This window comes from Artemia sp. Qi Xiang Cuo, chromosome 2 (genome assembly GCF_049724085.1).
Source record: "Artemia sp. Qi Xiang Cuo chromosome 2, ASM4972408v1, whole genome shotgun sequence".
Taxonomy (NCBI): Eukaryota; Metazoa; Arthropoda; class Branchiopoda; order Anostraca; family Artemiidae; genus Artemia; species Artemia sp. Qi Xiang Cuo.
The window spans coordinates 38,830,685-38,845,772 of record NC_142795.1 but is presented as its reverse complement, the minus strand read 5'-3'; the positions used below and the strand labels follow the sequence as shown (position 1 = coordinate 38,845,772).

At 37.1% G+C, this 15,088-nt stretch overlaps 1 protein-coding gene across 1 annotated transcript in view; it reads left to right on the top strand.

Moving 5' to 3' along the window:
- The window catches only part of wts (serine/threonine-protein kinase warts), an 83,152-nt gene that overhangs the window by 47,359 nt on the left and 20,705 nt on the right, over window positions 1–15,088 (top strand). Inside the window, exons 7-9 of the mRNA XM_089100851.1 lie at window positions 1,975–2,169; window positions 4,259–4,919; window positions 6,140–6,330. Coding sequence (XP_088956977.1) covers window positions 1,975–2,169; window positions 4,259–4,919; window positions 6,140–6,330 — 1,047 coding nt within the window. The remainder of the gene's footprint in view (window positions 1–1,974; window positions 2,170–4,258; window positions 4,920–6,139; window positions 6,331–15,088) is intronic.

Genomic DNA, 15,088 nt, shown 5'->3' with positions numbered 1-15,088 from the left:
CCCGACCCACTCCCCCCACCCCCACTACCAGAAAAAGTCCCCCCTGAAAACTTCTGTATACTTCCCAATAACCAATACTATATGTTACCATTGAGTAAAGTTCATAACTTTCAGCCGTCCCCCCGAGGACTTCGGGGGATGATTAAGTCATCCTAAAAGCCATAGTTATCATATTTTTGACCATGCTGAACAAAATGGCTATCTCAAACTTTTGATCAGGTGACTTTGGGAAAAAATGAGCGTGGGAGGGTGCCTAGTTGCCCTCCATTTTTTGGTCACTTAAAAAAGGCACTAGAACTTTTTATTTCCATTCCAACGAGCCCTCCCACGATATTCTAGGACCACTGGGTCGATAGGATCACACCTGGGGAAAAGAAAACAATAAAACAAATAAATACGCATCCGTGATCTTTCTTCTGGCAAAAAATACAAAATTCCACATTTCTGCAGATAGGAGCTTGAAACCTCTACAGTAGGGTTCTCTGATACGCTGAATATGATGGTGTGATTTTCATTAAGGTTCTATAACTTTTAGGGGGTCTTTCCCCCTTTTTCGAAAATCAGCCGAATTTTCTCAGGCGTAACTTTCGATGGGTATGACTAAGCTTGATGAAACTTATATATTTGAAATCAGCATTAAAATCTGATTCTTTTGATGTATCTATTGATATCGAAATCCCGTTTTCTAGAGTTTCAGTTAAAATTAAGCCGGGTTCGCTCCTTACTTACAGTTCGTTACCACGAACTGTTTGATAATCCCCTTCCTGTCGAAAGTAATTCTTGCATACTTGACTCATTTCCCCATACTATCGTTTCTTCTGTTGTCCCCTTTTATCGTTCCCTCGGACCTAGACTACCTCGCCAAGCGGCAAAACTTGCTCCTAAACTACAGCCGATTAACCCACGAAATGCGAAGTATGAACAGTAACTCGTGTGAATTTCGTATTCAATAGTCGGAATAGATTAGCTGCTTTGTTTGTTTTGTATTTTTCTATCTGTTTTTTTCGTATATCAAGAATTACGAAAAAAAAACAGTATCAGTGTATTGCTGGTTTTTTTTTCTATTTTGTTTTTTTTTTTTTTTTTTTTTACTTTCTAAGTCCATTTCTGCAATAAGAGAAGTACCGATTTTAGGATATGCTGCTACTAAAATAGGTACAGTATGTACTTGATTGTAAACGATCGAGTTATAACAAGTGCAATAGAAGTGCGCCAGATGACTGGAGTCCATTCGATGGTGGACTGCAATAAATTTGCATGGTATTTATGGTACTGGACCCTGACAACTAGGGCTCTCCTTATTACGGATGTTATGCTTGTTAGTTGTTTTATGAGACTGGGATGCTGCTTTCACTTGGTAGATAATGAGACAATCAAAGGTCCATATATTCAATAATTATGGGTTTTGTCTGGTATTCATTTATGTCTACCAGTGGAAAAAGACAATCATTTCCGATGAATACGGAGCTGTGGGACTTGTGGGTGGTACGCTGATAAAGCATACTAGAGGAAGAAACAACCGTAGGAGACTAGTGTTTACGTCAACTTTCTTTTCACATTATTCCCTATACCCCGGTCTCTGAATTAGAAAGGATGGTATTCAACTGATGCTCTTCATACCAGGAGCATGGCATGATGCGCTGTCAAACTCAAAAAGAGAAACAGGGATGAGGGGTAATGACAGAAATTTTTTAATCGTAGACGACTTATGTTGCAATAGCTATAAAAACTGGGATCATATTAGCCTAAAAACTAGATCGATTTATTCAAAGAAAATTGGTGTTAACCCTATTTTTGTTTTACCTCCAATATCTTATGACAAGGCATATTGTTGAAAACTGATAAATGAAAATAATGGAGTGAAAAATATTTTTTTTTTATCAATATCTATACCTGATACTCTGCTCGAGCGATGCACCTGAATTACGTAATTAATTTTGTAGGGTGAATGATTAATATTTTCTTTACTTGAAGGTACAAAAGCCGGTTTTACAGACTGCATTGGCGCCAGCAAGTCCAACACCACCTCTTCCACCAAAGCCAAGCAGTCATAACATAACCCCACCTCTTCCGCCTCCTTATACACTATCGACCTCTTTGACTACCCCTGCTGTGCAAGGAAGTTTTCCACCGCCTGCTGATCCACCGAGTTATCATTCAACTATGCAGGTAAAACACATTTTACTATGGTTTCTGGTGTAGCTAAGTTCCAACGTGTATATAAGGTTGTCTGCAAGGGGAATATGCAACAAACAAGTATTAGTTATAAAACCCTAGCACTTGCCTCGAAATCATACACATTTCGAGCCATTTCGACACATTTTTTTAGCATCCTGCCAGTTTTCAGGCAAACATGAATGTTGATTTTGATCCAAGTTTCTTGACTTTCTTTATTATTAGGTTATAAAATCGTGTGTGAAGCAAAAAAGGTAAATCCACCAGCTAAGATTTTTCATTAACAAAAACTAATACTGGATTTAACGTAGATCGTTCTTACCAGAGCCATTCGTAGGGTTGGTGGTGCCCGCGACAAAATTAATTACAGCGCACCCTCCCGACCCAAATACAAGCAAATAAAGCCGAATCAAAGTGAAAAATTTGATCAGAGTGGGCAACCCCCCAGCAGCGGTGCCTGGGACAGCTGCACCAGTTGATGCCCTTAATTCAGAAAATTTACTGAAAAATAAATTTTATAATTTCAAAGTGCATTTAATGAAAATATTCATAATTAAACATACCTGTTAATTTAATATCCAGAAAGTGTGATTAATGTGACCGGAAGGGACTGCCAAGTATTTGTGTTGTGGGGGTTTCTATTTTCAATCAGTAAGAAAAGTATTGGAGACACAATAGAGGATACAACCTAACTAAACTTACCATTGATCCCGAGTTACTTATTGCTTAGAATGGATTCTTCAAATTCAGACAATCGTAGAATTCATTATACAGAATTAGAAAATGAACCTTGGTCAAAGCTCCAAAAACTAAATAATTCGAAATCAAATAAAGTTAACAATAATTTCTCGCTAATACTTCCGATGCCGAAAAATGATGAAAAGAATTTGAATTATAAGTTGTTTAAGAAGAAAAAACACTATGTTTTAGTGATCCTTAATTGATTATTGATTCTCGTCTCTAACAAGCTTTATAGACAAAAGCCCTGTGACAACGAGTAGAGGCAGGATAAAGGGTTGGTAGTTTAGAAAGGTAGTTAGGGGACAGAAGCCCCCCCCCCCTAGACTTGGGAAAATAAAAAAAAATACAAACTTAGGGAAGAGAGACAAATATATTATTTCAGTTAAGCTTGAAGGATATTTTCACCTAATGTTTTCGCTAGCACTGATTTAAGAGGTAGAATATTTTGAGGATGGTGGTTTCAGTGGAGCCAAACTTTTGTTCTAAATTAGCCACTGCTAAACAAAGATATATTACATTAGGTATAGTTGAAGCGACATATCTTTTCGACCAACCGTCTACGGCTAAATGGAAAGCAGGTCGTCCGCGGTTGTGGTAGGAGGATGTCATAAAGAACGATTTAAAGGAGATAGGAACTTCCTGGGAGGGTGTAAAGAGGTAGCTTTTGAATAGATTGGGATGGAAGAGGAGCTTGCGTAGCTGTGTTGGCCTCAGGCGGCTTGGTGCAGGAAAGAATATTCTGGCCTGTTTTTTTTGGCTGGGTGGTTAATTATTGGTCTGAGATAAATGTGAAATTTGTTTTATTCAATGATACCTTAAATGTAATTTTCTTTTTCGGAGTCATTTTTATCCCTTTCAGGAAACTAGATAAGTGAATCAAAAATGGAAAAAGAGGAGGGGGAGCATAAATATAATTTTCATTCACGAGGCAGGGGAGAGGGCTTATGTACAATGCAAGTACATTATAGTCCACAATATCTTTGTTTTTCAGGAGGAGATTCTTTCCATTGGGCTTGATTAAGGGAGGGGGAAGGAACTCTTCCTCCTCCTCCCGGTCTTTTTGTGCAACGATGAATGTCGCTGCACAAAAAGTTGCCGTTCATTGTAATGTCGCTGAGTTGATGGTGCTCATGATTTTTAAGATTCCTTTAAGCTGGTGAAACGTTTTGGTTAGGTTTCTTATAGATTAATTTATAAAACACTCAAAATGAAACACATGCAAAGGTGAATGAAATACAATGAATGAGATATATCCATTTATGGGTGCAATTGCGTTTAAAATATTGGAACTTTAGTTTTTTTTTTTTTTTTTTTTTTTTTTTTTTTTTTTTTTTTTTTACAGGCCTTGGCCAGTCAAAGGACTACACCTGTGTCTCAGCTGTTCTCTCCTTACTTGCCAGATGACAACGAAATCACGACACCCCTTGCCCAGATACCAATCAATGAAATTCCTTTAGCCACCGAGAGTGATGCACCCAGAATTGTTCCCTCGTTAACATTGGATATAGCTCAAGCCTGCAGTTCTCGGTCGGATAGTCCTTTAAGTGAATCCGCGAGTAGAGGACCGACTCATAGTCCCGTTAGCTTTACTACTGTTCAGTCTGAGGCTACGCAGGACAGTGGACTAGGAATGAGTACTACGTCAAATGACCGTGGGGACATGCCTCCTCCTCCACCACCTCCTTATAAATTAACCCATCAGTCGCCAATCCCTGAGCGCAGAAATTTCTCCAAGGAGCGGGAAGAAGAGAGGAGGGAGACAAAAGTGAGGAATTACAGTCCAGCTGCTTTTAAGTTTTATATGGAGCAGCATATTGAGAACGTTTTAAAATCACATAATCAACGTGTGACTAGGAAACTTCAATTGGAGCGTGAAATGTCAAAGATACAATTAAGTGAGGAGGCGCAATGTCAAATGAGACGGATGCTTAACCAAAAAGAATCCAATTACATTCGTTTAAAAAGGGCCAAAATGGATAAATCAATGTTCAAGAAAATTAGAGGTAAAACCTTTTGTTTTATTCGTCATTTTTTTCTCTTTCTATTCTTATTCTGAAAAATATTAGATTTCCAGTTGTAAAAGATAAAAATAGGTTAAGAATAATCCATAATACTTTTTCTTTGAATGGGTGCTACTTTCAATAAATCACGTGATATGAAAATACCAATCAGTTTTCATTCTGAAAAACGTTAGATTTTCAGTTGTTAAAGGTGGAAATTGGTTGAAAATAATCTGCAACAATTTTACTTTTTTTATGCTCCATTGGATATTTAAATCAATAAAGTATAGTTTCTTAGATTGTTAAAAAATGTAGCTTTTTTTTAATAATAATGATTCTAGAAACGGAACTAAACATCAAAAAATAAACAAAGAACTTATAAGACAGGCCAATTAAAAATGATGCGGTGGAAATCGGGATCTTCAATCTGTTCAAGGGATACAGGCTTGAAAGGGACACTTTTCTAAAATGATTTTTTTTTTTTTTTTTATGAATAAATTCTTCCTTTCTTTACTATATCCATTACATTTTTGTAGAATAACATACTTTCCTTTCATTTAAGCATTGAAACATCGTTTTTATGCATTAAACTGAATTATGTTAAGATGCATATACCTGTGACAGAAAAACAAAAATATGAATTCCAGCTTATTATATATACGTTAACCATTTCCTGTAGACTAAATATTGGCTAGGTCAAATTTTAGCCGACTTGTTGCCAAGTTTGTGAATTCACACAAAAAAATCTGACAATAGCAAAAAAAGATACGTTTCTGGTGCTGATTGTACCTTATTAATCCAAAATGACGGGAGAATTTCTGTCATTTTTCTTCTCCTTTTTGTGTAAGATTGGTTAGAAGGACCGATTTCCATACAACTAGAAATAATAGTAAATTGAAATGTTCGCAACAAAGTAATATCATTTTATACCCCTCCTTTTCTGAAAATTAATTGTGAAATAGTTATAGACAAGCACTACAGGAGGTTTGTGAGTGTCTCATTGTTTTAGGGCATCAGACTGGTTTTTGACTATCCTAAACAGAAAAAAGAACGTTTTGGTATAGTTTTTTTTTTATTATAATTTGAAAATATTTCTCAATCTCTAAAATGCGATTTCGCTGGTGTTGTGACTGAATAATGAAAAATATGTATTTTCCATTTTAAATTTTAATTGTAACCTGCTGTAATTTTCTTTGTTATATGAATGTTTCTGATTTTTGCAGCCATTGGTGTTGGTGCGTTTGGGGAAGTAGCTTTAGTTCAAAAAATTGACACAAATCACTTGTACGCTATGAAAACGTTGCGTAAACGAGATGTTTTAAAGAGAAACCAAGTGGCACATGTGAAAGCTGAACGTGACATCTTGGCAGAAGCTGATAATGAATGGGTTGTAAAGCTATATTACTCATTTCAGGTAAGAAAAAACACTTGTCACGAACTAATTTTCTCGTAATCAATATTTTTTTTTTTTTTTAATTCAAGGAGTATATAGGTAAATATGGCTGTAAAAACACTCAACAAATCATACATAGGAACGATTTATGAAGAGAAAACGATACAATACGCCTAAAAAATAAGAGAATAAAATGCATCAAATAAAAATGACGAAATACTGAATTCGCAAGCGCATATCAAATCGTGAAATGAAAGGTAAAATTTAATAGATCGAAAGAATATTTAAGATTTATGGTAGAAAGTATCAACTTCGGTCCTATTTATGTTCAGTGGCTCGCTAGTTTAAATTTCGAATCCAGTTCACTGTTATTAAAACAGACTGTAAAACCAAACAACAATTTGCAGTATTTGAAATAGAAAACGTAAATTTATTAAAAGTCTTTTTAATAAATTTTAATAAAAATGTAAATTTTCCATTAAAAAGAGAAGCTGAAATAGCTTGACGATAGATGCGACGAAATTATATTATTGGTTCTTTTTTTTTTTTTTTTTTTTTTTTTTTTTTTTTTTTTGAATATATGCAGTTAGCTTTGGCTTAGTATCTCTAGCCGAAGCACAATAAAGTGACCAAGATAAAACATGAACATCAGAAACCAGAAATTAAAACCAATTAAGATCAATAAAAGTTCAATTAGGGATAAAATCCTTTTAATAGACAGCGATGATGATAACAGTGATAGAAATTCACAAAAAGTACCGGATATTTCGGTCACATATGCAGTGACCGTCATCAGTAGTAAACACTGTCTATTAAAGGGATTTTTATCTATTTGAACTTTTATTGATCGTCATGGAAACGCCGTCTGGTCTCCGAAAATATCTAAATTAAGAACAGTCATTAATATTAACGGGAAAATAGTGACATTTCTTTCGCTACTAGAAAACCTGTATCATTAAGCAGAGTAGAAAAGGTCTTAGAATTTTTAGTTACACTAGCTTTAGAACGACTCATCAAAATAATATCATCAGCGAATACAATAAAAGACGCGTCCCGCCTCCTGGAGATAAGGGCTATAGATAAAGGTTGTAAACCCTCTGACAAAGATCCATTGGAATGTAGGGGGATAAAACTCTTCCTTGGCTCACTTCACGTCCTAAAAAAATTGGATGAGAAAAAGAACCAAACGTAGGTGCAAAATCGTTTATCCTAAGCCCCATATGCCAACTTTAACGACAGAAAGGGGACTCCTACCAATAATAAGAGCTGATATGGAGACAGAATGCAAACGAAATAGATCTTGACTCTTAATCTCATAACCAAAAGTTAGGGGGGTGCCCAGGAGAAACTGAACTGTTGGTTTGAAGGATATAGTTTCTGTAGTACCGGGTTTTTGCTGGTGGTAACGTGTAAAGCTATCTTTTATCACTTATATCACTTTTATCACTTTATCACTTTTATCACTGTAGAAGGTTGCGTGTTGTTCGTGTAAAAACTAATGTGAATGCTATTTTTCGTGATGGTTGATATTCGTGAACAGCGCGCGGCTGTGAAGTCTTGCCTCCTGCTTGGAAAAACAATCACGGAAACCGTTAAAATATTCAAAACGGCCTAAAAGGATGATATTATGGGAAAACTCAAGTGTTTGAGTGGTTTTCCTGTCTTAGAAATGATGAAATGTCAATTGACAATCAAAGTCGCTCTGGACGTCCTTTGATTGTCTGTACTGACGAAAATGTTTAGAAAATTTGTGAAATTATCCTGAAAGCTCAACGACGGACCAGTGAAAAAATTGCTGAAAATTCTGGAGTGACTTGAATTCAGTACAGAGGATTATAACCGAAGATTTGGGAATGAGAAGGGTGGCAGAAAATTTGTTTTTTTAAGTGCAAGTCTAATACCGTGATGAATCGCGGTACTATGGATACGATCCTGAAATTAAGCAACAATCAAATAAATGAAAGACTCCAAATTCACCTCGTCTTAAAAAACTTCGTCATATGAAGTGAAATATTAAAACAATGTTCATCTGTTTTTTCAATGTGAGAGGAGTTGTCCATTCAGGATTTGTTCCACCAGGTCAGACAGTTAACCAGGCATTTTACTTGGTAGTCTTGAGAAGATTACTTAACAGTTTGCGGCGGAAAGGGCCTGATTTGTTGCAGTTTGTGACTGGTTTTGCAATGTGACAATTCCCCCGCTCACAGAGACCTTTCTGTTCGCCGGTTTCTGAACAAAATAGTATGACCGTTCTGTCGAATCCACACTATTTACCCAACGTGTTCCCTGTGACTTCTTTTTATTTCTTCGAATGAAAAGAGACATGAAGGAAAGCGTTTTGCAGACGTTGCTGAAGTGAAGAAAAAAACGACGGAGGCGCTGTCGGACAGCACAAAAGAAGAATTCAGGAATTTTCTTAACAGTGGACTAAAAGATTGGATAAGTGGATTAACTCCAATGGAAAGTACTTTGATGAAGATTGAATATTTTTTCTTGATATACTAATAAACAATTGTGTACAGAAATAATGTGATTTCTTTTGGTTCCCCTTGTAAATGCAGATATTCGTCACCCATTCTTTTTTCTCTCCTTCTTTCTTTTTTAAGCCTTCTTGATGAAGTCCTACATCCAAATGTTCAAGCGATCCTTTATACGCAATTCAAAAGCTTACTCATGTAAATTACAATCTATCCAGGAAAATAAAGTTTGTTCGCTTTTTTTTAACACAATTTTCAGGCAAGATATTTTTTTGTGAATTGGAGTCCCCTTTGTCGAATGAATTTCACATGTAAGTTTCAGACTAATCGTAAAGAATATTTTTCACTCTTAGGAGGCTCGCGTCCCCATCTGTTTTTTCTATATCAAGGTATTCTTACCCAGGAACTTACGAGTGCAAGTTTCAAGCTTTTGGCACTAAGTTTTGTGCCAAAAAAATTTATCATTTTGGGGTAATATTTTTGGTGGAACCATATCCCTGATCTAAATTATTTTGTATTAGAGTCCCCTTGGCCCGTGTACTTACAGCTACAAGTTTCAAACACCAAGCGCCATAAGGCTTTTCTCCCATTTCTGGGCCACCTAGCACTCCTTCTGCCAAAGAAAAATCTGTGGTCCCCTTAGTCTTTGTATCGATTTTTGAAAGTTTCAAGCCAATCGTAAAAAAAGGTTGTTGGCCCTTTTTGGGTTTCAACTTTCAGAGAAGCCTGTACCCTCAAACTAAAATCTTTGTTTAATATTAGGATCCACTTGGCCAGGAACTTACTGTTTTGAATATTTCAGAAAAAATTCGTCATCTTTACGGCCCTGTTTTAGGTGAAGCAGTGTTGTTTTTCTTCTTTTTCGCCAATTTTGGTCCCCCTGATCAAAGCGCTTTCAAGTATGGCTTTCAAGTCTGTTGGAAAAATAAAACATTTTCTGGTCCCATTTTTTGTGGCTTTGTAACGCTAACTTTTTTTTTGCGTAAGGGTTTTTTTGGCCCAGGAACTTACGGATAGTGGTGGGCGTTAATTTGATTAAACGATATATCGATATTTTTACTTTTGATATTCGATAATCGATATATCGATTTTGATGTTTCTGATCAGTTTTTTTGCTCAGATTAACTTTAGGTTTTGGTAAAATTCAATGACAAAATTTCGAATTCAAGAGTATTTTGCACGATTTTTTGTCAAATTTTGAATAAAATTAAAAAAAAACTTCTATTACATGAACAAATATTAAAAAAAAAACATGATTTGGAGTTACTCGGGCTCAGGGTAAAGAAAAATAAGCTACTGGTTATTTTTGGCTATTCAAATCAGCAACATATCAACATTTTTTCCTGAGAATTGATTCAGCCTTTCAGTGATTAAATTAAACATTGTTTCTTTTTCAACTGAAAGTTTGGAGCAACACTGAAACTTAAAAGAACAGAAATTGTTCCGTATATGAGGGGGATAACCCCTCCTCAATACCTTGCTCTTCACGCCAAAGGTTCTTTTTGTATTTTAACAATGTCCTTAGTCTAATTAGACAACTCTTGTGTTTCAGGATTTGTTCTTAAACAATTCGGACAAAAAGTTAAAATTAGCGTAAAGAGCGAGGTGTTGAGGAGAGGGATATGCCCTCATATACGGGATAATTTCTGTTCGTTTTAAGTTTTAATATTGCTCCTTACTTTTAGTGGAAAAAATCAGTTTTTCATTTAATTTCTGATTGTTTCTAAAATGGTGCCAGAAAAGCCGCCTTTTCGCACCATGGAAAATCCTCCCCAAGAAAATTCCTCCTTGGAAAGTTCCTTCCACGTAAGATCTCCCATCCCTAGATAATTCCATCCTTGCTGAAAATTCCCCCCAAAAATTTCTTGCGGACAGTTCCGCCTGGAAAATAATTTTTAAGCCTACGTCCGTTTGAAAAAAAGACTTTCTTTCTTTTAATTTCTAATCGTTTTTTAAATCATGCCGGAAATCCTCCCTTCGTGTAAAATTTTCCTCGGAATTCTCCCCTCCCGATGTCTCAATGGAAAATTTCTTCCACGTGAAATTTACCAAATGGAGAATATCTCCTGCAGAAAATCCTCCAACGGAAAAACCCGCCAGACAATCTGAACTCCTTTGAAAATTTTCCCGGAATATCTCCACATGTAAAATTGAATTGGCAAAGAGAAAGTAAATGAAATAAAAAGAATTTTGTATAAAAATTCTGGTAAATTCTCCCGTCCCCGTGTATAGTTCCTTTTAAGTTTCTTCCCCAGAAACTTCTCTCCCCTAGAAATGTCTGTTTACTTCCCAATAACAAATACTATATGTAAACACTAGACAAGTTTCATAACTTACAACCCTTTTCTCCAGGGACTTTCAGGGTCGTGTCATCCCCAGAGGCATGATACTAGATCTTTGAACTATGCTGGTCAAAATGGCTATTTCAAAATTTTGACCAGATGACTATGGTAAAAAAGGAACATGGGAGGTAGAGGGAGGATCTAGTTGCCCTCCAATCGTTTGGTCACGAAATTGGGAACTAGAACTGTAATATCCGTTCGAACGAGCACTCTCCCGATCTCATATGACCATTGGCTCGATACGATCACCCTGGCAAAGAAAAAAAAAACACACACACGCCGAGACACAACAAATAAACACGCATCCGTGATCTTTCTTGTGGCAAAAAGTGCAAAGTTTCACATTTTTCGAGAACGAAGGTAGAGAACCTTACAGTATGGTTCTCTGATATGTTGAATTTGATCGTGTAATTTTTATAAAGCTGCATTGACTTTTTAGGGGCGTTTCCACCCTTTCTAAAAAAGAAATATACAAATTTTCTCAGGCTCGTAGCTTTTGATGGGTGCATGAAGCTTGATGCATTTAATATATCTTGAGTTGGCATTAAAAAGCCATTTCTTTTGATCTATCTATTGTTATAAAAATTCCGTTTTTTAGGGTTTCGATTGCTATTTGGCCGAGTTGCTCCTTACTTACAGTTTGTTACCACGAACTGTTTGATTATTAACTAATCAGGCTTGAAATCCACTCTCAGAAAGGACATTGGTGGCAGGCATGGATATTTTGAAGTTTATACTTTGTGGCAGGATATTTTGCCTGTACATTCGAGTCCTCTTGACCAAAAGATTTAAGGATATAAATCCTTGGACTTAAGGATATTACTTGGAGGCCTGTGCCCCCATACAAATTTTTTTACATTTGGGTCCTCCTACCCCGAGGACTTTTGGCTCCAAGCTTCAAACTGGCCAGGGACAAGAAAGTGTTTGTTTTATTTCCTGGCCCCTTACCAGCCTTACCTCCCCTTCTAGTGAAATATGTGATCCTTTTACCCCAGAGAATGATCTCCGAACATTTTAAACCGATTGGACACCCCTGTACAACCCCCCTCACCCCGCTTTTCTACTATAAAACCTGTCTGAATAATTAGCAATTTGTATATTTTAGGGCCCTTGTCCCAGGGGTTCTGGGGTCATCTCATCCCCAGAAGCATATATGTTGGACTTTTTGACAATTCTGAGGAAAATAGAAAATATTTTTTTTCTGGGAGGTGGGGGGGGAGGAGCTCCTGAAAGGCAAAAAATAATTTTCATTTCGTGGTCTTTAATTTTTTAGGGAGATGGTTCAATGGACAAATATTTCTTCTAAGGGACACCTCCCCTCTGTTCGGTTAAGTATATGAATGTGATTTTTTTTTTTTTTTTTTTTTTTTACATTAAACTATGTATTTCAATAAGTGGGGCTCTATTCCGCTCTTAGCTTCTCCAGTTCTACTCCTCAAAATGAGTGGATGTTAAGTAGGGGTTAAATTCCTCATCCTGTATTGATTTGAAGAACATATCAGGAAATATTTGCACTTAGAATGTACTCTTTTAGGCTTCAGACCCCCCCCCCCAAAAAAAAAAAAAAACACTCACTAATCAGTTCAGTTCATTTTATACCCCCAATCAGTTCAATCCAACTCGAAAGTTCAATTATACCCCCAAGAATGCACTTTTTGAGACTTCAGATCAGTCCTCCCATAAAAGGCCATATCATCAATCCTGCTCAAAAGTAGTTGTGCATTTTCTAAATAGTGTGCAATTTTGACTAATATTGCATTTTTGCAGTTAGATGTTTGATCCTGGATCTCCAAAAAGGCTTATGATACTAAGGTGAAAATTTAAGGAAATACTGAGAGGGAAGCCGAATACAATCAAACACACTTTGTTCTTGCTGGTTGTCAAAAGGGAATATCAATAGTTTGATGTTATACTAAATCAAAAGGCACTATGTATCAAAAGTTTATCTATGTATCATCCAGTTTATCAAAAGGAGGGTCTGCAATCTTTTAAGAACGGCTAAGGGTCTTAAGTTGAAACTTTCAGGATATGTTGACGGGGGTGATTTAAAGTATTTGGAGGGCGGCCAATCCCTCCCCTTCGTCCCATGCCCGGTTTGCAATGCCCCCCACAGCCCCAGGGCAAGATTGTAAATTACATAATTTACTCTCCTTTAAATGCAGAATTTAGAGCGATAAAGGAAATGAAGAATTTCCTTTAAATGCAGAAGTAAAGAGCGATATGAGCATAATGTATTATTTGTTTGGACCAGCGCACTTTGTATCCAAGGAGTTGTCGCAGGAACTTCGAAAAGGCCTCATTCGATGGGAATTTAAAGGGACTAGTGCCCTTTTTAATAGTCGAAAGTGGTGGGAGGGCAACTAACCCCCCTCCCACGCTCACCACTTCCCCAAACATCCAGTCAAAATTTTGAGACAGCCATTTTGTGCAACGTAGCTGAAAGGTCCGGAAATTATGTATTTGAGGACGACAACCCCCTCACAGCCCTCAGGGCAAGGGTTTTTAAGTTATGCCCTGGGGGCATATAAGGTATATACAGAAAGAGTGATCGTATAAACTTCGGAGGGGGCTCTTTGGAATTGTAATCACAAGTTCTAGTGCCCTTTTTAAGATTCAGAGTGATCAGAGGGTGGATACCCCCCCACACACACCTCGTATTTTCCCAACATAAGTCTGATAGAAATTTTGAGATGGCCATTTGTTGTCTTAGAAACATTGAAAAGAGGTCATTCGATTAGAAATTGAAAGGGCTAGTGCCCTTTTGAATAAGTAAAAGTGATTGTAGGGTATTTAACCCCTTCCCACGCCCACCATTTCACCAAACATCCAATCAAAATTTTGAGATAGCCATTTTGTTGAACGTAACTGAAAGTCTGGAAAATATGTCTTCGAGGATGACAACCCCTCCCCCACCTCCAGAGCCCTCAGGGCAAGGGTTGTAAGCTATGCACTGGGGACATATAAGGTATATATAGAAAGGGTGATAGTATGAACTTCGGAGGGTCTCATTGGATTGCTAATCAGAAGTTTTAGTGCCCTTTTTGAGATTCAGAGTGATCCGAGTGTGGATACCCCCACACATCTCGTATTTACTCGAAATGCATGCGATAGAAATTTTTAGATGGCCAATTGTTGTCTTAGAAACTTTTAAAAGAGCTCATTTGATTGGAAATTCAAAGGGCTAGTGCCCTTTTGAATAGTCAGAAGTGATTGTAGGGCATTTAACCCCTTCCCACACCCACCATTTCACCAAACACATCCAATTGAAATTTTGAGATAACCATTTTGTTCAATGTAGTTGATAGGTCCGGAAATTATGTCCTTGAAGATAACAACTCCCCAGAGCCCTCAGGGTAAGGGTTGTAAGTTATGCCCTGGGGGCATATAAGGTACATATAGAAAGAATGATCGTATAAACTTCGCAAGGGGCTCATTGGATTGGTAATCAGATGTTCTAGTGCATTTTTTTAGACTCAAAGTGATCGGAAGGTGGATACCCCCCCCCCCCACACCTTGTATTTTCCCAAAATAAATCTGATAGAAATTTTGAGATGGCCATTTGTTGTCGCAGAAAATTCGAAAAAAGCTCATTCGATTGGAAATTGAAAGATCTAGTGCCCTATTTAGTAGTCGAAAGTGATTGGAGGGCAACTAACCCCCCTCCCATGCCCACCATTTCCCAAACACATCGAATCAAAGTTTATAGATATCCGTTTTGTTTAACGTGATTGAAAGGTCCGGAAATTATGTCTTTGAGGATGATAACCCCCCCACCACCACCACCACAGCTCTCAGGGCAAGGGTTGTAAGTTATGTCCTGAGTTCATTGAGGTTTATGTAGAAAGGATGATCGTATAAGCTTTGGAGGGGGCTCCCTGGATTTGTAATAAAAACTTCTACTGCCCTTTTTAAGATTCAGAGAGATCGGAGGGTGGTTATCCCCCTCGCCATATCTCCTAT